The sequence below is a fragment of the Colius striatus genome, chromosome 21 (assembly GCF_028858725.1).
Source record: "Colius striatus isolate bColStr4 chromosome 21, bColStr4.1.hap1, whole genome shotgun sequence".
Classification (NCBI taxonomy): Eukaryota; Metazoa; Chordata; class Aves; order Coliiformes; family Coliidae; genus Colius; species Colius striatus.
The window spans coordinates 9,527,224-9,548,721 of record NC_084779.1 but is presented as its reverse complement, the minus strand read 5'-3'; the positions used below and the strand labels follow the sequence as shown (position 1 = coordinate 9,548,721).

At 50.9% G+C, this 21,498-nt stretch overlaps 4 protein-coding genes and 1 long non-coding RNA gene across 10 annotated transcripts in view; 3 read left to right on the top strand and 2 right to left on the bottom strand.

The window, feature by feature from the left end:
* CEP104 (centrosomal protein 104) overlaps positions 1–7,103 on the top strand; it is a 14,305-nt gene extending 7,202 nt beyond the window's left edge. For 4 of the 5 annotated variants that reach the window (XM_062012786.1, XM_062012782.1, XM_062012783.1 and 1 more), the window contains 10 exons: positions 136–312; positions 626–832; positions 1,317–1,433; positions 1,997–2,033; positions 2,512–2,593; positions 2,815–2,923; positions 3,205–3,343; positions 3,722–3,789; positions 4,459–4,549; positions 5,762–7,103. In XM_062012786.1, coding sequence (XP_061868770.1) covers positions 136–312; positions 626–832; positions 1,317–1,433; positions 1,997–2,033; positions 2,512–2,593; positions 2,815–2,923; positions 3,205–3,343; positions 3,722–3,789; positions 4,459–4,549; positions 5,762–5,898 — 1,164 coding nt within the window. In that variant the 3' untranslated portion in view covers positions 5,899–7,103. The remainder of the gene's footprint in view (positions 1–135; positions 313–625; positions 833–1,316; positions 1,434–1,996; positions 2,034–2,511; positions 2,594–2,814; positions 2,924–3,204; positions 3,344–3,721; positions 3,790–4,458; positions 4,550–5,761) is intronic. The other variant, XM_062012785.1, reaches the window with a different exon arrangement.
* On the bottom strand, positions 5,908–7,262 carry LOC133627426 (uncharacterized). The gene is made up of 2 exons (XR_009820184.1): positions 7,107–7,262; positions 5,908–6,101 (listed from the first exon to the last, which is right to left on the bottom strand). It is a non-coding gene; the product is annotated as an uncharacterized LOC133627426 (long non-coding RNA).
* Positions 7,262–12,539, top strand: LRRC47 (leucine rich repeat containing 47). The gene is made up of 7 exons (XM_062012790.1): positions 7,262–7,909; positions 7,987–8,433; positions 9,159–9,275; positions 9,606–9,721; positions 10,091–10,193; positions 10,620–10,709; positions 11,295–12,539. The coding sequence occupies exons 1-7, from the start codon at positions 7,268–7,270 to the stop codon at positions 11,532–11,534; spliced, it is 1,755 nt and encodes a 584-aa protein (XP_061868774.1). The 5' UTR covers positions 7,262–7,267; the 3' UTR covers positions 11,535–12,539.
* CCDC27 (coiled-coil domain containing 27) lies at positions 12,540–15,329 on the bottom strand. Of its 2 annotated transcripts, XM_062012794.1 has the most exons (6): positions 15,122–15,329; positions 14,520–14,650; positions 14,347–14,424; positions 13,860–14,072; positions 13,157–13,261; positions 12,540–12,978 (listed from the first exon to the last, which is right to left on the bottom strand). In XM_062012794.1, exons 1-6 carry the CDS (start codon positions 15,198–15,200, stop codon positions 12,844–12,846), a joined length of 741 nt encoding a protein of 246 aa, XP_061868778.1. In that variant the 5' UTR covers positions 15,201–15,329; the 3' UTR covers positions 12,540–12,843. The 2 variants fall into 2 exon arrangements, with proteins under 2 accessions (XP_061868778.1, XP_061868779.1); XM_062012795.1 differs by lacking the exon at positions 13,157–13,261.
* The window catches only part of LOC133627424 (myo-inositol 2-dehydrogenase-like), a 12,327-nt gene continuing 3,443 nt past the window's right edge, over positions 12,615–21,498 (top strand). Inside the window, exons 1-9 of the mRNA XM_062012791.1 lie at positions 12,615–14,715; positions 15,043–15,574; positions 15,654–16,175; positions 17,091–17,161; positions 17,585–17,693; positions 18,347–18,477; positions 18,725–18,832; positions 20,123–20,241; positions 20,891–21,047. Of these exons, the coding sequence (XP_061868775.1) occupies positions 15,339–15,574; positions 15,654–16,175; positions 17,091–17,161; positions 17,585–17,693; positions 18,347–18,477; positions 18,725–18,832; positions 20,123–20,241; positions 20,891–21,047 (1,453 nt within the window). The 5' untranslated portion in view covers positions 12,615–14,715; positions 15,043–15,338. The remainder of the gene's footprint in view (positions 14,716–15,042; positions 15,575–15,653; positions 16,176–17,090; positions 17,162–17,584; positions 17,694–18,346; positions 18,478–18,724; positions 18,833–20,122; positions 20,242–20,890; positions 21,048–21,498) is intronic.

Here is a 21,498-nt window from a genome sequence, read left to right as displayed (position 1 = left end):
TAGCTACTTCTTATGGCAGGCCCATTTCACTTGATTTAACTTGTCAGTAACTTAGAATAGCTCTGCTCCTCAAGGACAGTTAATTTTCCTCATTTAACATTCCTGTGTGCACACTGTCTCTCTGTATGTTTATAGGAAATGGCACTGTGCAGTGAAGTTAAACCTCTTCAGATCATTCCAGTTCATTTGGTTCAACCCTTAAAACCAAACTCCCCGACACACCTGGCAATGAGTCAGGTGGAATTAGTGGAGTGCCTCGTGAAAGACATGGGAACGGAAAACTCTGGATTTACCATCAGCAATGTCATGAAGGTAGGAGGAATCTCAGTTTACAACACATGAAGCTTTTTCTTGTGGCTGTTTTATTGGGGCTTGTCTATTTTGGAGTGCTTGGTGAATTGCTAAAGAGAACTTCCGAGTCTCTCGGAGGTGGCAACACACAACCTTGTGAGGAGGCAGGATGGCAATGCAGATAAAAAGGGTCACTGGGTCAAAAAGCGTTTGGAAAAACCTGTCTGTATGAAGATTTCCCCCACTGCAGAGAAATAGTTGCCTTAGACTAATAAAGAAGTCCTTCAAAAATGTGTGGGAAAAAGAGAGTGATACTTGTTGTTTTTCTGTTCAGTTTGCCACAGGAGCTCTGGAGCACAGAGTCTGTGAGGTTCGTGATGCAGCGTTGCGGATTATCTTTGCTCTGTACAGGCAGCACCAGGCTGCTGTGCTGGAATTCCTGCCCCCAGAAGATGCCAACATCCGCAGGACTGTTCTCTATAAAACCCTGTTTGATGGGTTTGCTAAAATAGATGGGAGACTTTCCGAAGCTGAGAGTAGGGTACGTGATAAGACTGTAGAACATACATTAAACACTGTGCTCCACTGAGCAGTATCCTGACCTCCTGGCTGTGGCAGACATTGAAGGACACACGTAGCAGAGTATCATAAGATGTGTTGTTAACATTTACTTAGTGCAAAAAGTGGATGTTCCATTTGTTAGACACACTCTTATAAAACCCACAAAGAATACAGAGATGGTACTGCTGCAGTAGTACACAGTCATTGTGGAAAATAAACAGATGCTACTTGATGCTGGCTCACCTTGCAATCAGTAAGCACAGAGGAAATGCTGTGTGCTTCTTTCAGGGAGTGCAGAGGAATTTGAGGGGAGGGAAGTATCACTGTAACAGGCCAGTCACCTAACCAAGCAGGATATGTCTCGTACTGCACTGACCATTGGCTCTGTGCTGATGTGTTTGGCAATCTCTTCTGTGTGATAGGTGCTTCAAAAACTTTGTAACTGAAAGGGTTTTTCTTGACAGACACAGGGAAGGGCAGCAACAGCAGAAACGGAGACACAGAAGAAGGAAGAAATAAAAGTTCTGCAAGGTCAACTGGCAGCTCTAAAGGAGATACAAGCAGAAGTTCAGGCTGGAAAGGTCAGAGTGTTCGGGGATTGATTTTAATTGCTTTTTAGACAATTAACATTGCTGTTGTCTCATTACTAAATAAAAGATTCCAAGACATGCCCAAACTGACTTACCCCCCAGCATTCCAGTTTAAAATGCGGGGAGTTGTTTTTCCTAACATACTACAAGATTTGGATTGTTTTTATAATGACTGTCTGTGTCATATGATAAATCTGGGAGTGTTTCTACAACTTGTGTTTCTGTACCAGCTAGAGTATAGGAATTGCACTGAGTGCATCAAGGCCCTCCAGAAGTGTGTAGTGCACATGCAGAGTTTTATATCTGAGCCTTAGAAGGGTAGCCAGCTACCCTGGTGCCAGGAAGTAGGACTGGTTTTCCATCCTCAGAAGCTTGCTGCCTCAGCACCTGAGAGATGTGCTGTAGGACCAGAAGCCCAAATGTTGTAACACATTGGCTCTGCTTCTAAGCTTTCAATTCCAGAGGAAAAAGCAGGATGCAATCTGTTCTCCTTCTCCCTGGCAAGCCTCACAGTCATTAGGCAAATTTTTGACTTAAATTTCTTTGTTCAATAGGAGGAAGAGTCTGATTTTCAGAAGCCAAAGAATCGAGGTAGGTAGTTTCAAATAGAATGAGGAAACATAGAGGTATTTTAAGATGTCTTTAAAACATTGTAGATGCTTGACAGATTATTGAAGTGCCTCTGTTAAAAACGTGCCAGAGTGTTTTGAATTGGCTGAATCTCAACCAGTAAGTTCACAGAAGAAAATTTACCATCAGCCAAACAGATAATTTCTAATAAGAAATTAGTGTGGCTTGGCTTGAAACAGTTTCAGTTTCCCCCCAACCTGAGGCAGATGATGTACTACATGTAAAGTTAGCACTGAAGTGTTGTAGATCACTAAGGAAATAGATTTGCACCTGCCCACAGGTGTGTTGCCTCTCAGTGCTTGTTTCCCACTATGGCCAAGGGGCACTTGTTTGAGGTGCTTTTGCTGTGAAGATCCAGAGAAGCAGTATTTCTAGGCATGCACAGAAACAGATACTCAATTCAAATGTGATTTTTGTTTTAATAGTTGTCTTTTTACAGGTTATCAGGTAAAGGAAAGCCCACAGCCTGCAGCAGCAGTGATTCCACATGATCATTCCTCGGTTGCAAATTACTTGGATAAGTAAGTTAGAAGAGCAGAGTCTACTCAGCTTAAGCACTTAGGCTAACTAACATTTTACCAGTAAATCAAAGCTAATACCTTCATCATTGAAACAATGAAAAAGAGGGTCTCTTCTGACACCTTTGTTAGCTGTTTTTCAGAATAGTGTCCAGCAGAAGAGACAGGGCTCATCCATTTTGCTCTCTGAAGTTTCTGATGTTTGTATCTATTTTTTTGCCTAGCTTGTGTATTTTTTGTGGTGAAAGGGATGAATCCTTCACAGAGGAGGGACTTGATCTCCATTACTGGAAACACTGCCCCATGTTAACCCAGTGTGAGCACTGCAAACAGGTGAGGCATAAACTTTCCAGAGCTACATACAAGACCTGTTGTTGTTCTGCTTTTAGGGTGATATACGTAATGCTGAAGCAGATGAAGTCTGAACACAACTGGTGTGACCTTGGGCACTGCTTTTTGAAAACAACAGAATTATAAATAGCATTAACAACTGGACTAAAATGTCATTTTCCCTTTGTCATTCTGGAAAGTGAGATTTAACTTCTAAAAATCACGTAGCAGTCTTCTGAACAGTTAAGTACAAATCGTCTTGGGTGGCTCTTGCTCTGTTGCAGGTGCTGGAAATAGCCAGCCTGACAGAGCACCTGTTGACTGATTGTGACAAAAAGGACAGCTTTGGGAAATGTCAGCGGTGCAGTGAGGCCCTTCCGAAAGATGAGTTGCCCAAACACATTAAGAGCAAGACCTGCAATCGTGAGTAGTTTTGAACGGGAAGGTGGAACTTCAAAGGTCAAGTCAGTCAGACTTTGCAGTACCATGTGTCTCTGTCAAGGCAGACAGCTTCCTTGAGGTGCTGTGCTGTGGGGTTAGAAACAGAACTAAATCCTTGGAGGGAACACTTGTTTTTGGAAGAAATGCCTGAGTTTCCCTTGTGGATTACACCGTCATTCCTTTTGATCTTGCTTCGATGTAGATGATGAAACACGGGACTTCTTTGAGAGCAATTAATGATAAAGGAGCGGGAGCTGCTTTAGCTGTGGAGTAGTTTTATGCTCTTTGTTGTGGAAGTTCTCCTCTTGCAAGGAAAAGCCTGTCCTTGCACTTCTTTCATTATTTTTCTAATCATTTCAGCTGCCAAACCAGAAAATGTAGCGAACCATTGCCCGTTGTGCCATGACAACTTTTCCCCAGGAGAGGAGGTAAGACTGCCTTCCAAACTGGTCAGATGTTGTTCTGTCACTGTTCTCCTCTAATACTGGCTTCCACCCAACCACTTAAGAACTCGCCTGTGTTACTGCCAGGGTCTGTAATGGCTGAGATTTGAATCTGGATTTTTTTGTTCATTTAGTTGGGTTTTTTTCTTGCTTCTGTGCAAATTATTCTTGTAGATGAGAGCCTTCAGGTAGCCTCTAATTTGAAGAGGCTGTCATGTTTTCTTGTAACAGCAGCTCCTACTCCTTAGGGCTGCTAAGATGCCATAACCTTGGAGTTACTCCCCACACTTTTTCAGTTTAAAAGGTTTTCTGTGTTATCTGTACATTGTTTTATTCCTGATTTGAACTCAGTTGTTGATTAAGAACATGTGAAAAAACAAAACAAATGTTATTCACTTTGAATGCATGCTCTGGCTGAGGCTTTTTTCTTGTCATGTATCTTTTAAGCTACATCAAAAAAAAGGATGTATTAATTTCTGTTTCACTTCGTGAGTCCTAAGCTGCTTTTACAAGTGAGCTCACATGCTGTTGCCATAAAGTCTGTACACAACTCATTTTCCCCATGTTTTATACACTCTGTGTACACAATGACTAGATAAAAGATTGGCTAATTTTGTTGGTATTGTAGTAGCACTTCTTTTTAATTGATTCCAGGCCTGGAAGTCTCACCTAATGGGCAAAGAGGGCTGTAAAATGAATCAGCGGAGGTTATACCCAATGAATAAAACTCTTGTGGTGCAGCCTGGTAAGATACTATTTTATGATGATAATGATTGTGCTTTTTACTATGTTGTCTTTACTTAAGTATTTCATCCTCCAGAGCAAGCTGGCTCTTAATTACTTGTTCAACAGGGAATTTGAGTGTCCTGACTGCTGTTTCTTATGCTGGCACAGACTAGGGTACAGTGAGCAAATTCCCACCATCATTCAATAACAGTGATTTCAAAGCAGGGCCCTGGCTCAGCTGATGGGGGAAACTGGCTCATTCCTAATTTCATCAGTTCACAAGGTGTTTTCTGCATAACAGTGTGACCGGGAACGGACCAATCAGCGCTGCTGCTAAACAGTTAACATTCTGGAGAGCTCCAGAACGCTGACACAGAGAACCAAGAGCCTGATTTAGCTTTTAATGTCCAATCAGAGGATGCTAATCTCATCCTAATTATGAGATGAATTCAATAGTTAGTGCTGTGTGCTGCTTTTCCTTTTCAACTCAGACCCAGGAGCCAGGCAGAATTTATGACTGTGCAGCTTCTTTACCAACAAAGAGAAGCTGATGCTGATGTCAGGTGTTTTTTTAACAGTTGTCTTTCTTTATGAAGCACATGCCAAATCCTTTTATTTCCTGAACCCAGAAGTTAAACAAACAAGCTATTTTCAGTTCCTGCAGCCAGTAACATCCAAAACCTTTCCTTCTTCAAGACTTTTTGCAGAGTTCTTTAGTCCACTGGATGCTCAGGCCATTGCTAGAGTTAACCTCCTCTGTCTGACACTTGCTTTGCTCAGATCCTGTGTTTGTCATTTACTCCCAAGTTCCTGTTGAGTTGTCCCTTTCAGCTGTCACAAGTGAATGCAGTTAAACTCAACAGTTTCCAGTCTAGATCTGGCCTTAGCATCACACTTGTCTATCTGTCTGCAGCTTTGCTGTTCCTGCTTGCTAATGAGACTGCTTAGTTAGTGTGCTGCTGCTTAGAGTTTGGAAACACAGCAAGAACTTCAGTCCCACTTGGATACCACTAAAGCTCCAGCGCAATTTCCTAGAGATAGGAAAGGAACCCTGGCTGTTTAGTCCTACCGTTCCTGGCACGAGGCACAGCTCAGACTGGATGCCTGTCAACTTTTAGTAGCTAGCATCAGTCATTCAGAATTGGTCTACCTAGAGAATCAAAATGAGAGGTGGAATTCAAGACTGGGACTCTATATGCTTGCAATAACAATCTGTGTTTTCTCTTCACAGGCAAAATAGGTGGCCAGTATTTAAGGAAACCAGGTCCTTCGGGAGCAAAAGCTCAACCTCCTTCTGTAGGCAGCAAAATCCCAACTCCAAGAGGTGGCCCCAATAAAAGCCCTGGCAAAACATACTCAAAGCGATGACAGGACAAGTATTTTTCCCCTTGTTTTAATAACTGGGCACAACAGTAGTTCACAGTTACTGAAGAATTGTGAGCAACTCCTGTCTTCTTTTTTGTTTGACCACCTGGGGCTGTTTATTGGCCTTCAGCAGCACTTGCCTGCTCTGGTAACTTCTGTATTAGCTGTATGTGCAGCACTGTGCGTTCCTCCTAGAAATGCTCATCCTAGAAACATACATATATACATATATTAGGAATATATATATATATTAACAAGTATGTATGCATTTTTACTTCTACTATAGTGGCCCAGGTTCCTAATTGAGACCCTGGTTCCTTATGTGAGCGTGATAACAGCTGCTTTTGCCCAGGCTCATGAGCTGTTGCCCATAGAGTTTGTTCCTGTTGGACATCAAACTGTGAGCTCTCTGTCGTGCAAGGTTAAGGAAGAAAACCCATGTGCAGAGGTCCTCCATGTGCTCTGGACTGGCCAGCACAGCGAGCATGTTGAACTGGGAAATACGGAGCTCTGCTGCTTCTCAACTGTGGCATTTAAACCCGGTTGAGCAAAGTGCAACTAAAATAATGTGTTAAATCCTGCAGGTAGCAGGATGTGTGCTTTCTATTTTATAACATTATGGGAGAACCTTTTCAAATGTGATTTTTATATTTGAAAAAAAACATAATTGAGACTCCTGAGCATAGTGGTACCAGCTCTGGAACCTTTAAAGGCTGGTTTCACTGGGCTGCCTCCCTTCACTTAACCTGTGTTTTCTGCAGTGGCAAAATAACCACTGGTGTGAAAAACCCAGTGGGATTTGTTCCTGTGCTGGGAAGTCTTGAGCAAAATATCATGGAGCAGAAATGCTGTGCAGGTGGAGGTCAGGCTGAGGGAAAGGACTGTTTCAACCTGTTGGGCTGGAAAGCTTACATCAGCAATGACGGTGCATCGGTGTTAGAGAAAGGAAGGACAGTGCTCTTATTGCACGGGCGTTTTTCTGTATGATCTCTCTCTGTGCCGTACCTGAATGTCAACCAAGTTGTTTTCATCTATGCAAACTGCAGCCAGCAAATCCCAAGGGACCGCTTTTACATTAAGGAGCCATTTGTAGAGATCACACAGTTCCCAAGTACTGGATAAGCAGAGAAGGGATTTAATCCTAGAGCACAACTCGCTGCTGGTAGAGCTGTAAGTTATTTCAATTGCACATATTTAATAAATCTGTTTACCCGGTTTAGACGCGACCTCGGCCTTCTGCAGCGGGGTGCGGTACGGGGCGGGGTGCGGGAGCTCCTCCGCCGGCGTCCCTCGGGCCGGGGGCGGAGCGTGCCGCGCCGTGCCGTGCCGTGCCGCGCCGTGCCGTGCCGCGCCGCGCCCCCAGGAGGCCGCGATGGCGGCGGCCTGGCCCGAGCTGGAGGCGGCGGCGCGGGAGCGGCGGCGGGAGCTGGCGCTGGCCGGCGCGGCCGTGGCGGAGCGGGTGGCGGCGGGCGGCGGGCGGCTGCCCGCGGCGCTGCTGGCGCTGCCGCTGCTGCAGTCGCTGGAGCTGAGCGGCTGCGCGGCGCTGCGGGAGCTGGGCCCGGGGCTGGCCGCCGCCCTGCCCGCCCTGCACACGCTGGTGCTGCGGGACAACGCGCTGGGCCCCGCCGGGCTGGGCGCGGGGCTGGGCGGGCCGCTGCCGGCCCTGCGCCTCCTGGACCTGTCCGGCAACGGCCTGGAGGCGCTGCCCCCCGCGCTGGGCGGGACGTGGGGCGCGGAGCCGGCGGCCCCCGCGGCGGGCCCGGCCTTCCCGCAGCTGCGCAGCCTCAACCTGAGCGGGAACCGGCTGCGGGAGCTGGGCCCGGGGCTGGCCCTCGCCGCGCCGCAGCTCCAGGCGCTGCTGCTGTCCGGGAACCGGCTGCGGGCGCTGCCCGGGGGGCTCCTGCCCCGCGCCGCGGCCAGCGCCGGCCCCTTCCCGCTCCTCAGCCGCCTGGAGGCCGCCGACAACGAGCTGGCGGAGCTGGGCGCGGACATCGCCGCGCTGCCGGCCCTCAAGGTGCGAGCGGCCCCGCCGCCGGGCAGGGGACTCGCCCCGCCGAGCGCCGCCGACCGCCCCGTCCCTGTCTCTTGCAGAGCCTGGATGTGGCCAACAACCAGCTGCGGGAGCTGCCCGCCGCCCTGGCCGACTGCCCCCGGCTGAAGGAGGCCAACTTCAGGGGCAACCAGCTGAAGGACAAGCGTCTGGAGAAGATGGTCAACGGCTGCCAGACGAAGGCCATCCTGGAGTACCTGCGGGCCGGGGGCCGCGGGAAGGGGAAGGCCGAGAGCGGCAGGGAGGAGGCCAGGAAGAAGAAGAGAGAGAAACAGCAGAAGAAGGACGTTGGGGATGGGGAGCAGGACGAGCTGGAAGAGGCGAGCAAGCTGCTGGTGAAGGTTCTGCACGTCTCTGAAAACCCAGCACCCTTGGTGGTCAAAGTGAGCCCGGGCATCAAAGATGTTCGAGCCTTCATTGTGTGTTGTGTGCTGAAGGGAGTCAACTTAAAGCCAGGAAACGCTCTGAAGAGGTTCCTGTCCGCACAGGTAACTGGTGCCGTCTCGTGTTACTGGGAAGGCTACTGGTGTGGTGGAAATAGACAGTTCTAGACCTCTTTGAGCAGAGTCTGAAACGGAGTGAGCCCCTCAGCGGGCAGGTGGTGAGGGCAGGGCAGGGTGGCAGTGCAGCAGGGCCTCTGATGGTCCCTCCAGAGCAAACTGCTTTTCCTGCAGGCCCAAGCAGGATGTTACCGTGAGAGGGCGATGAGCACGCACACGTTGGCCTTGCCTCTGTACCAACAGCTTGTTAGTGCTGTAGAACCTGTTGAGCGCTACTAATAAACCTGCTTCTATGTTAGAAGTCCCCTGCTTTGGCTCCAGGCTCCCCAGGCTGTGCTAAACCTGTCTTGCACGCCTGACCCTCCAACCAGGGTGTGTAGGCACTCACCTGGCACGCTCCTCGCCTCCCTGTTAGATGGCGGGTGTTAGCTTCTCCCAGGGTACCAGACTCATCTATTTGTGACTTGTTTCTGGTGTAAAACTGTCCATCTCCCAGCTGAGAGCTACATCACGTGCTCTGCTCCACTGCTTTCACGTTTGGGTCGTAATTCAGGTAAAACCATTTTGCAGGTGAAGAGAAGGGCTGTGTCTAACACCAAAGGGTGTTCACTAGCTGATAATGCCACAAACATGAAATGCAGAAGAATCCCAGCCCTAGGAGGAATAAGTCACGTCGATGGTTATGTGTTTTGGTGGCATTCTTTGTGTTTCAGACTAAACTGCACGAAGACATCTGTGAGAAGCGGACAGCAGCCACAATTGCCACGCATGACTTGCAGCTGATCAAAGGCCCCCTGACGTACGGCGTCCAGCCTCCTGAGGAGCTGAAGGTAGGGCCACTGCCATCCCTGCACCTGGCTGCTGTTTTCCAGAAATGAATACAACGGGGAGACTTTTGTCTTGACCCAGAGACCACAGACAACAAACTCTAGGAACGTGCATTTAGAAGCTGCACCAATGTTCTTATCCTGCTGTAACCCACTCTGGGATTATTTATGTTGCTGCTTTCAAAGAAGGGACAGGGAGGAAAAAAAAGGTGATAGGGATGATGGCATACAGAAGTGTGGTTCTAAACCTTCACCTGCTCACAGGAGAGTTTCAGGAACCCCAGTGTTTGAGTCACTCTTAAATCCCAATGTTTGTTTCCATGTGTGGTGCAGATCACGCCCCTGGGTCGAAAGGAGATCAAGGCAAAGGATCTTCTCCGCCAGCTGCAGTTAGAAGCTGAGGAGCAACGGAAACAGAAGAAGAGGCAGAATGTTTCTGGGTTGCACAGGTCGGTAAGCTGATCTTCTGGGTTTTGCTTCATGTGAGTTGGGGTAGATCTCACTTGTCTGGAAAAATAGCACTGAAGAAAATACGCTCAAATGGATTAGAAGGCACGTTCTGTCCCAGGGACAGGGCTGGGAAACCCAGCACACACCTTTAGAAGTCAAGATGAGGAATGCTGAGCTGAGTTTATGCATAAAGAGTAACCTGGAGGGAAACGAGGGCGATGAGGGTTTTGCCGATTAGTGCTCCAGATTCTAGTCTTGCTCTGTGGTAGATCAGGAACACCCTCCTTCCTTTTTGTCACTATTTTCTGTGGTTGTGTCCAGCTGCTGCTTCAGTTACTCACTTTTTGCTGCTTTGTTCTTCTTGGCAGGTATCTGCAGTTACTGGATGGCAAAGACAACTACCCCTGTCTTGTAGATGCCGAAGGCGTTGTGATTTCTTTCCCACCAATAACCAATAGTGAGAAAACAAAGGTACTGTTAGTGCCAACACATTCATCAGAATTAAACAGTGTTTCTTTCTGCTGAGAGAGATGTAACTCCAGGTTCAAAGATACTCACAGTTCCATGAAACCTGTGGTTGCCTTCCCAATATAAATCTGCCAAGCCTGCATCTTGTCTGCTGGACCATCAGATCTGAGATGGATCCTGGAGTTGTGTTTTTACCTTTGTAGTCTGCCAAGGTCTGGCAAGCTGTGCTGAGAGCACCAGCATCCTTATTGAGGTGGCTTGATTGAAGGGCAGGAGTATAGGTTCTGACTGGCAAAAAAAGGCAGTGCTTTGCCTCCAGCACAATTGAGGGAAAGCTTTTCATTCTGTTTGTGTATTGGAATGTGACCCAGGGAGTGTGGGTGAAGATACTCTGATTCCTTACTGCCTCTACCTGTGAAATTCTTACAGATTAGGAAGGACACCCGTGATCTGTTTCTGGAGGTGACAAGCGACACGAGTTTACAGATATGCAAAGATGTCATGGACACACTAATTCTGGTGAGTAGGTTGGGGAAATCATTCTGTCTGGTCTTGGTGTGCTTCTTAACAAAACATTTAACTGCTCACATGCATTGGGGAGAACACAGCAGCTCATTTTTCATGTTTTATTAATAGTGTTATTCCCTCTCCTTCACTGTCTCTTCCATTCTGGCTGTTTCACAAAAGGCTTTTCTATTTGTGTATCCTGACTAACTGCCAGACCTCAAAACTCACCAGGGTAAACAATGTTGTGTTACCACAGTTGGAAGTCTCTGGTTTGACTTTGAACACCTTGCCCTTGCAAGGGATCTTACAGCCTCAGCTGCTGCCAATACATTTGTTTAGGGAGATGTTTCCCCTCAGCCTGCCTGACAATTAGCTTGCTCGGTCCTGTCATCACACAGTGATGTTTCATGTACAGCATTAGCAGCAGGACAGTCTCATTAAGTGCCATTCAATGTACCTTCTTTTAATTTCAACTGTGGTAATGAAAAGGGTAAAACTTGGTGTATGGCTGTTCAGATCCACACCTTGGGAGCGGCTTGGAGTTGCTGCAAGGTCTTAGCTGGAGAATCCATCTTTTCTGTATTTTGCTTTTAACAGAAAATTGCAGAACTGAACAGATTTACCCTGGAAAACAAGGAAGACTCGGGCTCAGATAATGAATCTGATGCTGTTGGTGGACCAGTGAATCTGAACCACGGCCAAAGCGCGCAGCCGACAAGCCTCCCGTTGGTAGTGGAGCAGGTTCGAGTGGTGGACACGGATGGAAACCTCAAAGTTCTTTACCCTTCAAAAACTGACCTAACCACAGTCTCCTCCCTTCTGACTGTCATCCGTTAGCAGCAATCCAAGCTAAGAAAATGATGCTGTTTTCTATTTTCTCTCCATGTTGAACAATGCAAGCTGTGGGCAGGGCGGGGGTTTGGGCTTGTTAAAGGAAAGGTGCCAGGGCATCTTCCCTGGGGATGTGCAGGCTTCAAGGTCTGATGGAGCTCTGGCCAGGAGCCTTACATTCCTTCAGCCTTAAAGTCATCGGTATTCTGACAGGGGCAGAGATAACAGCACCTTCCAGTGCAAACTAAAGGCAGAGAGGGCATCGAGGTCAGGATGCATTAACATGCAGAGAAATGATTGTGGCAGCTTGGCGTTTCTCAAGTGAGTGCAGTTGTGGTTTTGTGTGAGAACACTGATTCTTCCTGGCATGTTCCTGCTGGGTGATTATTTTGGCAGCTAAACTGAGAAATCCAGTGAGTGACAGCATTGAAGAGAGGCCACGTGCTGGGCTGCTCTGGCAGCATCCCATCCGGCCCAAGCTTGGGTTTGTATCTCAAGCGATTGGGAACATTTAATTGCTGTCAGAACCTGAGGAATGCATTTTAAAGTGATGGTTTCAGTGTTCAGACATTAGCACAGCTTCCATTTTTAAGTGAAGGCTGCAGGGGTTTGTGTGTCCCAGTCCATCTTAGAGCCATCATCCGCCCGTGTGGGATTACCAGTTGTGGTGATGTTGTTGTGTACCTGTTGAGTTACTGTGCATCCAGCACTGAATTTGTTACTGCTCAGGAAGTTCTCTGCTCAGAGCGCTAGTGCTGCCCTACATCTGCACTACTCCAGCTTCCTGTCTTCCCAGAATAGGAGCACTCTTGCACAGAGTGACTCTTCTGGAGCTTTCTGTCATGTTCCCACCTGAGGAGAGTTGGGGACACCTTGGGGACCACCCCCCCATAAGGGTGACTTTTCCCTGTTGAATACAGAGCTCTAACTGAACTTCTAGATGCCATGTAAGATACATTCACCTGTTGGGACTTGCATATTGAGGGAAAAAATAAAGAGTCCTTGCAGCCATATGTTACTGTCATTTATTTTGGCATTGCTGAATTTTCCAGTCAGGAAACTACAAAGCTCACCAAAGCAGCTGTTCTGTACTGCAGAAATGGCTTCAGGCTTGCCTGTGGAGTTGAGTCTTTCTGCAGGCCAATGATTTACAGTGAGTTGTGCTGTGAGTCAGTTGAAACAATTGAATTAGATATCCCCACAGATCTTGTTTTCAGCGGAATGCATTTGATTTGTTAGTGAGTCACCATCTCAAAACCAGGAGCCTGAAGTTGGTGACTCGGCTGTTCAGCTGCTCTTCAGGCATGGAAAGGTGCTACTTTGTGAGACTCTTTTTCCTGCCCTTAGTGCTGGAAGATGCTGTGGATGTGTTGATGCTGTGGAGTGATGGGACCTTGATGCCTTTCTGCTTCAGCAGCTGGTGGAACTCCGTCCGCTCGTTAATTATTTTCTGAAAATCGGGGATGTGTGAGGAGGTGGGAGAAGCATTAGGTGGAGAGCAGTACCACAATCGGGGATGTGTGAGGAGGTGGGAGAAGCATTAGGTGGAGAGCAGTACCACAAAGTGTTCTCTCGCCTCCCCAGTCCCTTGCCAGCTGCTAGGAGCAGAGTCTGAAGGAGCCCTGTACCTGCATTGCCTCCAGCAGCTCCTCGTCCGTGAGCTCTGCCTGGGGGATCTTGCTGCCCGCTGCGCTCAGCGTGGCCTGAAGGATTTTGCTTCGATATCTTTCAAACTTTTGATAAAACAGGAAAGTGGGTGTGTTTAGTCTCTATGTACAACCCTTGGGCATTTGTGTGGAGTTACAGACACTATGCTGCCAGGCTTGGACAAAGTGCTAGTGAGTGATGAAAGGGAAAGTCTGTTTATGTGAGAGCACAGGCAGTTTGACTGGGCTGCACTGCAGGTGATGTGATGATGATGTGTTTCTGGGATGGTCCCTTACCCAGGTATCAGGCTCTGTGCTTGCTGCCAGGCACATATGCCTACAGGACGTGGTTTGAAGGTGATTCCTGTTACTTTGAGCCTGGAAGGTTATTAGAAATCTGGTGATGTAACTGTTCTGGACTCGAGTTTCCCAAAGCCTGTTTGCTTTGTAAGTGATGGCAGAGATGCATGCTAAAAAGCAGGGAAGCATATGGACTAAGTTTCCTGCTCCTCTGGCCCTGTGGCCACAAGGAGAAGCCAAGCCCCTGGGGCAGAGGACTGCAGTGCCCCAGTGCAGCTCCCTCTGCGCTTCTGCCCAAGAATGTCAATGCGCTATCAGATTTTCTGCTTGAAATGCCCCCTCCAAGAGGGAGGCAGGAGTCTGAAGGGGCAGAGGCTACACTTACCCTGCAGGTGAGGCACTCCAGTGCCACTCTAGTCTGCAGCTCCTTGTGCTGCAGTGTCTCAGTATGGCTCTCCATCGCCTCTTGGGCCCGCTGCTGCTTGCGGATGTGGTGCCGGCTGGTCAGAACCTCTGTCTGCAGCTGGCTGACTGTCCCCTGTAACTCACTGATCAGCTTGCTCTGCTCAGCCAGCTTGGATTCCTGTTCTGCAACAACCTGCAGAGATACACAAACGAAGCCAGTATTGGGAGGGAGAAAGTGAGCACTTGGCCACATCTTCCCAGGACCTGGTCCAAATGGTTGTTGCATTTCCCAGGCTGAGTCTACAGCCTTGCCAGTACTGATGACTGTAAGTTACCAGTAACTTGGAATTCTCTAAAACTACTGGGTTGAGTAAGTCTTATTATGGGTAAACCCCCCCAAGCCTAAAACAAGCCCAACGAAGCAGCTAACAGAGGAGTTTCCTCTGTCGGCCTTGCTCCGGATTCACCTGTCGAAGGCTGCAGTTCTCCTGCTCTGTTCTCACGATCAGTTCCTCGTGTTTCCACTCTTCTCTCAGACTGCAAAACTTCAGGGAAAATATTGTGTGCTTCAGTTCTGCAGGTCACAGGTGCCCCTCCTGACTGTGAGGAAGCGAACTGTTGCCTAAAGCCCCATTCCCACCTTGGCAGACAGGGCCTGTAGCTGATTTTCTTGCTCTCTGAGCTTCTTTTGGAGCATTTCCTTTTCAGAGTTGGCTCTCCGAAGCTGGGATTCTTGGATCTCCAGTTGTCTGTGCAAGGAAGCGATGGCACCTGTAAAATTGGAGCACCACTGTTAAGCAAACCGAATCCCTGCCACAAGCTGTGTGTCTCCTCAGGTAAGCAGACACAGAGCTGCTGTTGTGACCCACTGTGGGTCAAGTTCATGCTGGAGCATGAACTGGAGGTGATGCTGGTTGGTGAAAGCATGCTTTGGTGTGATAAATACTGAACTACCATCACAGTGTGAGGACTAGCAGGGCTGGCAACACTGTGTGATAACGCTTGTGTTTGCCCTGGCGTTCTGTGCAGGGCTCTGGCTGCCGGGCTGCCCTGTGCCTGAGGGGAAAGTGTTTTCACCACCAGTGTCCTTCAGCCTCGCTCCACCAGCAGCACTCAAAGGCAGGTTCTGTGCTCACGGAACCTAACGCGGACTTTTTCTGTAGGTCAGGGGAGCAGGAGGGCGGGCAGGCGAGCCCGGTAGCCGGGGCAGCAGCGTGTTTGCCGGCCGCCTTCCCCGGCTACCTGTGGCCGTGCCGTAGTCCTCCCTGGCTTTCCGCAGCGCCTCGCGGAGCTGGGGCTCGGCTCCCGGGCTCCCGTCCATGGCCGCGGAGGCGGGTGGGGCTCGGGAAGGCCGCTCGCCCCTCGCGCGGCCCCGCGCCGCCTCCGCTTCCCGCCCGGTCGCCCGGCAACGGCGGCGGGGCCGCGCCTTCCGCTTCCGGGCCGGGGCCGCGCCGCCGCCATGGGGCGGAAGAAGAAGACGCTGCACGACTACGCGGCCGAGTTCTCGGAGCTGTCGGTGAAGCGGCAGCTGCTGCAGCGCGGCGGCGAGGCCGCGGTGGTGGAGACGCTGTACTGCGCGTGCTGCCAGCTGCCCATGCGCGTCCGCCGCGACCGCATCCTCGAGCACCTCTCGTCCGGCCGCCACTACCGCAACCGCCGCCTGCTCCGCCAGCACGGCCCCCGCGCCCCGCTGCGGTGAGTGCCGGCCGCCCCGCGCGCACGGGCTCCCCGCGTCCCGCCGCTCGCCTCACGCCGCGCTCTGTCTCTCGCCCAGCTCCGCAGGTCCGGACGTCGGCCCCGGCTTGCCGCCGCAGCTCGACGCGCCCCGCCTGCTGTCCCGGCCGCCCTTCGTCCTCGCCGCCAGCCCCGGCCCCAGCGCCGGCTGCGCCATGGTCCCCTCGCCGCCCTCCTACCACAAGCTGCTGCTTCCCCAGCGCCCCGGCGGCTGCCCGGCCGCCCCCCGGCGGGACACGGCGCCGTCCACCTCCGCCGGCCTCCACGCGAGGGTCGCGCCGGCCCCCTCCGAGCAGGCGCGGCACAGAGGGGCAGCGCCCGAGGCCTGCGACGGCCCAGCGCCCGCCTTGCCGCACGGCAGCTCCGTCGGCCTCGCCCTCTTCGGCGTAGGGCTCGTTAATAAAGCCTTGTTTCAAAGCCTGATGGAGGAAAGCGGCTGCTGCTTGCTTTACGTCGTGGAGGATCGGCTGGAGGAGGTGCAGCACACCTTCAGCGCCGAGTTCCTGGCTGGCACCAGGGTGCTGCGGCAGCAGGACGCCCACGTCGCGCTCAGCGATCAGCGGTACTGCCCACCCCCAGCTCCTCGAGGGCCTGGGGCAGGGTCTCCCTGCAAGGCTTGTCCTCCCCTCGCTGGAGAAGGCTGTAGGACCCAGACCGTGCTCGTCTGGCCCCACGTGTGGGAGCGGAGCCAGACTGAGGGGCTGTTGCTAAGCCTTATGTGGTCTGTCATCCACCCAGAGCTGCTCCTGAAGTCCCTGAGGAGCTTTGCTCGAGGCGTGTGCCCGAGATCAGTGGAAGCCTGGGGGAGTTCAGGCAGTTTTGTTAAGAAACACCAGCACCCTTCTTTTCCTCCCTTCCTGTACAGCAGTTAATGACACGCTGCCCTGCTGCCTGCCGGTTTCACTGCCTTGGGTGGCTCTTTGGCATCGGGGAAGTTTGCTGTAAATAGGAAAGCTCGAGGCGCTTTGCCATTGGAACTGGAGGAGTAATGTCTAGTGATGTGGTTACAGTCAGCTCTCAGTTGGTATTTTCAGTGTCACTGCAAGAGTGAAAGGCTCAGCTTTTAAGGATGGTTTTGATGCTAAAAAGGAATGGCAATAAGCTGAGGTGTGCTGGTGGTTGCTGAGCAGCTCTGCTGCATAACTCCTTTGGTTTTACTGTGTGTGCCAGCTAGCAGGGGCTTAACTCATTTTAAATGACACTTGTAAAAGACTTTTGCCTTTCAGGCGCAGGAAAAGCGATGCTATTCTGCTGTGCCACTTGTAATTCTGAGCTGTGAATGTCATCTGTATTTCTTCTTCACAAGGAGTTCCTTGTGTAACGTAACTTGCTCCCCAGAGAGATGGGGGGTTATGACTTCATTTAACTTTCCTCAAAGTTTGAGGCACTTATCATAAGAATAACTGATTGGAAGGAGTGTTGTTCATTCCAGGAAAAGCCTTGTCCTCACTGAAGGTCTTTCTTCTGGCTCTTGCAGAGTCTCTGGAGCCATTATCTGTTCACCACCTGAGGAAGCCTCTGAGATGGTGCTGGACGCTTTACGAGCGGGTAAGAGAGCGGCTGCAGATTCAGCTCTCGTCAGTAGCCAGTGACACATGTGGCAGCCTCGTGGCTTGCTCAGCTTTTCAAATGTGTCAGCAGTGTCCCTTGGCTCTTAATTGTATAATTAAAGATAAATTAGTCCCCTGGTAGCACTGATGTTGATGGCTTGGTGCCAGCGGCATTGGTGTGTCGTGGGAATGCCACCCAGACTCCAGGGGAAGCCATCCATCCGTGGGCACGTGGCTTGGGTCTGTGACTGGGGACCAGGAGGGGCTCAGCAGCATCAACAAATAAAAAGCCACACTTTGGTTCCACCCAGAGTGCTGTCTGGAGCACAATAATGTGTGTGTGTGTGTGACTGCAAGGCAAGAACGCTCCGTGCAGCCCCCGTCCTGCCCTCAGCCCCCTGCCCTGTGCTGCTCTGTGCAGGTAAAGGGGTGTTCTGTGAGAGGCTGCCCAGCTGCGACAGGCAGACGGCGGGAGCTTGCTTTGACGAGGCCGACCGGCGCGGGAGGCCCTTGGTCTGCGGCTTCTACAAGTAAGACCAGCATTTTCCTTCTCATGTATACCCTATGAGAAGTGGTTCCTCAGGCTTTCCTGAGTTTGTCCTCAAATAAACTCATTTTCACTGCTGTTAGTGTCGTTCTACTGGGAGTTAATTGGGTTAATTCCTCACGCTTAAGAGAGGTAAAATCAAACTGTCACGGGATGGAAATAAACGCTGGCTGGAATGGCACTCACAGGGTGCAGGTTTCAAAAGGAAGGCTCCAGATTGAATCTCCAGATGCTGGGCTCTGCATGGAGCCGTGTTTTACCTCAGATTTCCTTCTGGAAGGGATGAGGCTTTTTAACCTGGGGGATTGCAAACTTCATGTGCCTGAGAACTTCTGCTGGGTGTTGCAATGGCTGGTCTGTCTGGGAATAGAGTTATTCATCTTTATAAAGTGGTATTTCCAGTTGTGACCTTGCACCTGGACCCTTCAGATTAAACAACTGCAACAGAGGGAGAGTTTAATTCACTCCTGCTCTGTTAAAGCTGCAGGGCCTCGGGGAGCTCTTCCTGGAGCCAGGAACGTGGCTGTGAGCTCGCTGTCAGCTTTTGGACACCCTGCCTGAGTGTGTGTGGGTTGTGAGGGGACAGCTGTGCAGTCTGTGCCCGCCCTGTGCCACGTGCCTCGTTTCTCTTTGCAGGCGCTTCGACCCGGCGCTGCAGTTCTTGTGCAAGAAGGTGCGCGACAGCCAGGCGCTGGGGAGGATCCACCGCGTGTTGGCCGTCAGCAGCACGTACCCTGCAGCCTCTCCCAGCTTCCTGAAAACATCAGGTACCGAGCAGCTCTCCTGAGGGGATCCCTCTCAGAGGGCTTGCCCCATTGCCCTGTGTTGTGCAGCCTGGGGGTTGCTTTTGAGGGGTGTTTTGCCTACTGGTTATCACCTTTGTTGCATGTTTCTGTTTGCTGTTCAGGTTATTCCCCCTGAGGCAGGGAGGTTTGTCTCAGTGCAGTTCAGAAATGTACAGTGACTGTGGCTTTTAAATGTGGAGACTCTAATACTCAGTTTTGCTTCTTCCAGGTGGAATTTTCTATAATGCTGCTGTGCACGATATAGATATTGTCAGTTTGTTGTTGGGAGAGAGTGCACCAGATACAGTGTTTGCACTGGGACACGCCTTCTGTGCAGGTAAGGATCAATCCTTTGATAGTTCATTGTGTACCTCTGGGCCTCACTACTAAGATTGGGAAGGAAGAGTGTACGGTAGCCATGGCATAATTGTTCCATCACAGTTGCAAAAGTAGAGCAGTAGCAGGCGGGTTTCTCCACAAGGCAAGGTGACGAGCCAGGGTTGCTGTGTTCTGTGAGTTCCTCACTGATGTGAGGCAGTTGCTGAACTCCGTGGCAGTGGAGGGACTTCAGGTCTGCCACTTGAAAACCAGAGTGCAGAAAGTCACAGGCAAAGCTTTGTGCTCAGGAGGCTGTCAGTGCAGTCCTTTTCCATCCTTAGCTCTCTCTGATTTCTCTGGCATTTTCCTGTTGTTCTCAGCACAGTTAAAGGCTTGAATTTACTCTGGCTTGTGTCGAGCTGATGGGCATGCTCTGGGTTACCAGACTAATTTAAACTAACCAGAAAAATGGAAGCTGACACTTTTTTAAAATGGAAATGCAAAGTTTTAATTAAGGTAATTGCTCAACTGCTGGTGGTGGGAGGTGTTCTGATCTATGGGAAAGCACTGAAGTGCAGCACACACACTGCCCTGGGGAGGAGTTTTTGTGCCATCTGCCTCATTCTAGCTACATGCTGGAAGTTGCCTGGTCTTGGTTGTAATAAACTGCAAAGGCAACTGTGTATGGAAGCATCAGTGGAAGCCTTCAGGGAGAGCCACGGGCTGGGAAGGTGAATTTGGGCCCAGGGGCTGGGTGCTTCTGCAGAGCTGCTCCTTCCCTATCAGAAGGGCCAGTCCAGGAGAACCAGCTGGTGTTGGTGAGCCTGGAGAAGGGAAGGCTGGGAGGTAACCTTATCAATGCTGATAAAGACCTAAAGGGTAGGTGCCAAAAGGATGGGGCCAGTCTTTGTTCTGTGGTGGCCAATGACAGGGCAAGGGGTGACAGGCACAAACCGGAACGTGAGGAGAAACTCCTTTGGTGCTGAGGTGAGGGAGCCCTGGCCCAGGCTGCCCAGGGAGAGTGTGGAGGCTCCTTCTCAGGAGGTTTCCAAACCCACTTGGACACGTTCCTGTGCCCCCTGATCAAGGGGAACCTGCTTTAGCAGGGGCTGGGGCTGGAGCAGCTCTGCAGGGCCCTGCCCACCCCCACTGTTCTGGGATTCCGTTGCAGAAAGCACTTCGCTGTTGCCGTTACTTCCTGACAAAAGTGTAGGGCCCGCCTTGCCTGGTGAAGGAAAACTACCACCATGTAGCTGTGGTATGTGCTGGTTTGCAGCTCCTGGTTGAGCCTGTGCCTTTTGTCCCTCAGACATGGCCTGCCTGAAGGATGCCGACACCGTAGCAGTCAGCATGAAGTTTCCCAGTGGAGCCGTCGTCACTCTGGACATCAGCCAGCACTGCACTAAGAGCTGGGATCAGAGACTGGAGGTGTGTCCTTGCTTCCCACTCAAGCCTGTAGTATTGCCATGAGGCAGCACATGGCTCACCCTGCCTGTGCCCACCAGCGCTCCTGGGCAGCAGCAGGCTGCTCCTGCGTTCAGCAGGTTCAAGGGGAACCTGCTCCTGCAGGTTCACTGCACTCTACTGTCTCTATTACCCAAACTTTGTCTCTGTCTGCACACATTCTGTTGGGGCTATGGGTTGTGTGGACTCACACTACAGCAGGAATTGGTGTCAGCTTTCCCGAGGCTGAAATGCTGTCACACAGTTCATTTGTTGCCTTTGCAGGGTGTGTTTAGGTGTAGAGCAGGTCAAGAGTTACAGATATTAAAGGAGAAGAAAGGTGTAAACTCAGAGGCAAATTGTAAATTCCTGAAGTCTTGAATTGGAACCAGTGCTTGGGCTGGACTTGGGAGTAAGATTTGCTAAATACTTAAACAAGGAGCTTTGCTCAGGTGGAAAGAAGAAAGTCAGGACAAGACACTGCTCCACAGCATGTGCCTGGTTCTTGGTTGTAACTCCTACATTTAGAGGCTGCTTTTTCCTTGGCTTCACGAACCAGGGCTTCTGGTGTTGAAAATAAAGTGTGGCCACTTGTGCACACTGTGCTCTCTGCTATGTTCCACCTTCCCCGCAGGTGCAGGGTTCCCAAGGAACGTTGCGGGTAGATAACGGGAACCCCCTGGGGATCACGGAGCACGGCACGTCGGTGTCCATCTGCTCACAGACCCAAACTGATCGCTACAGGGACGCACACAGGGAGCTCTTCCGGCACTTCCTGAGGACCCTCAAAGGTAGGACACAGCCGCTGCGTCTGCTGTCGTGGTGCTGCTTTGGCTTCGCTTGCAGCTGAGACTTCCCTGGGAAGCTGTTGCAACCGCCACTGGGTGTTTGTGTCTGAAACCCCGAGGAGCAGCGAGTGGGTGCAAAAACTAGGCAGGAGGTTTGTGATGATTCAGCTGAAGCCAGTGCAGTGCAGGTGCTGAGCGAGCTCCCTGTAAGCAAACACGGCGTTGCAGGGCTGGGCTGGTGCCTGACCAGCCCCAGTGTGCTCAGCAGGTGTGTGTTGGGGAGCTCAGGAGCAGCTGGGAGCTCGATGTGAAAGTGCCAGCAGCCAGCCTTGGGTCAGGGCATGGAAACAAGTGACTCGCCTGTGTGGGGGACACGCTGCTATTCTCACTGGGGGGAGGGAGGGATGGGGTGTTGATCTGGAACTGTTCTGAGAAGCAACGAAAATGGGGAGGG

What these genes read in the sequence shown, in the direction of transcription:
- LRRC47 (XM_062012790.1), top strand. Translation starts at nt 7,268, where the DNA reads ATGGCGGCGGCCTGGCCCGAGCTGGAGGCGGCGGCGCGGGAGCGGCGG. An exon ending in CCGCGCTGCCGGCCCTCAAG is followed by an intron (nt 7,910 to 7,986) that starts GTGCGAGCGGCC and finishes TGTCTCTTGCAG; the next exon opens with AGCCTGGATGTGGCCAACAA. An exon ending in AATGTTTCTGGGTTGCACAG is followed by an intron (nt 9,722 to 10,090) that starts GTCGGTAAGCTG and finishes TCTTCTTGGCAG; the next exon opens with GTATCTGCAGTTACTGGATG.
- CCDC27 (XM_062012794.1), bottom strand. Translation starts at nt 15,200, where the DNA reads ATGGACGGGAGCCCGGGAGCCGAGCCCCAGCTCCGCGAGGCGCTGCGG. An exon ending in GGACTACGGCACGGCCACAG is followed by an intron (nt 14,651 to 15,121) that starts GTAGCCGGGGAA and finishes CCAATTTTACAG; the next exon opens with GTGCCATCGCTTCCTTGCAC. An exon ending in AGCTGCTGGAGGCAATGCAG is followed by an intron (nt 12,979 to 13,156) that starts GTACAGGGCTCC and finishes CCCGATTTTCAG; the next exon opens with AAAATAATTAACGAGCGGAC.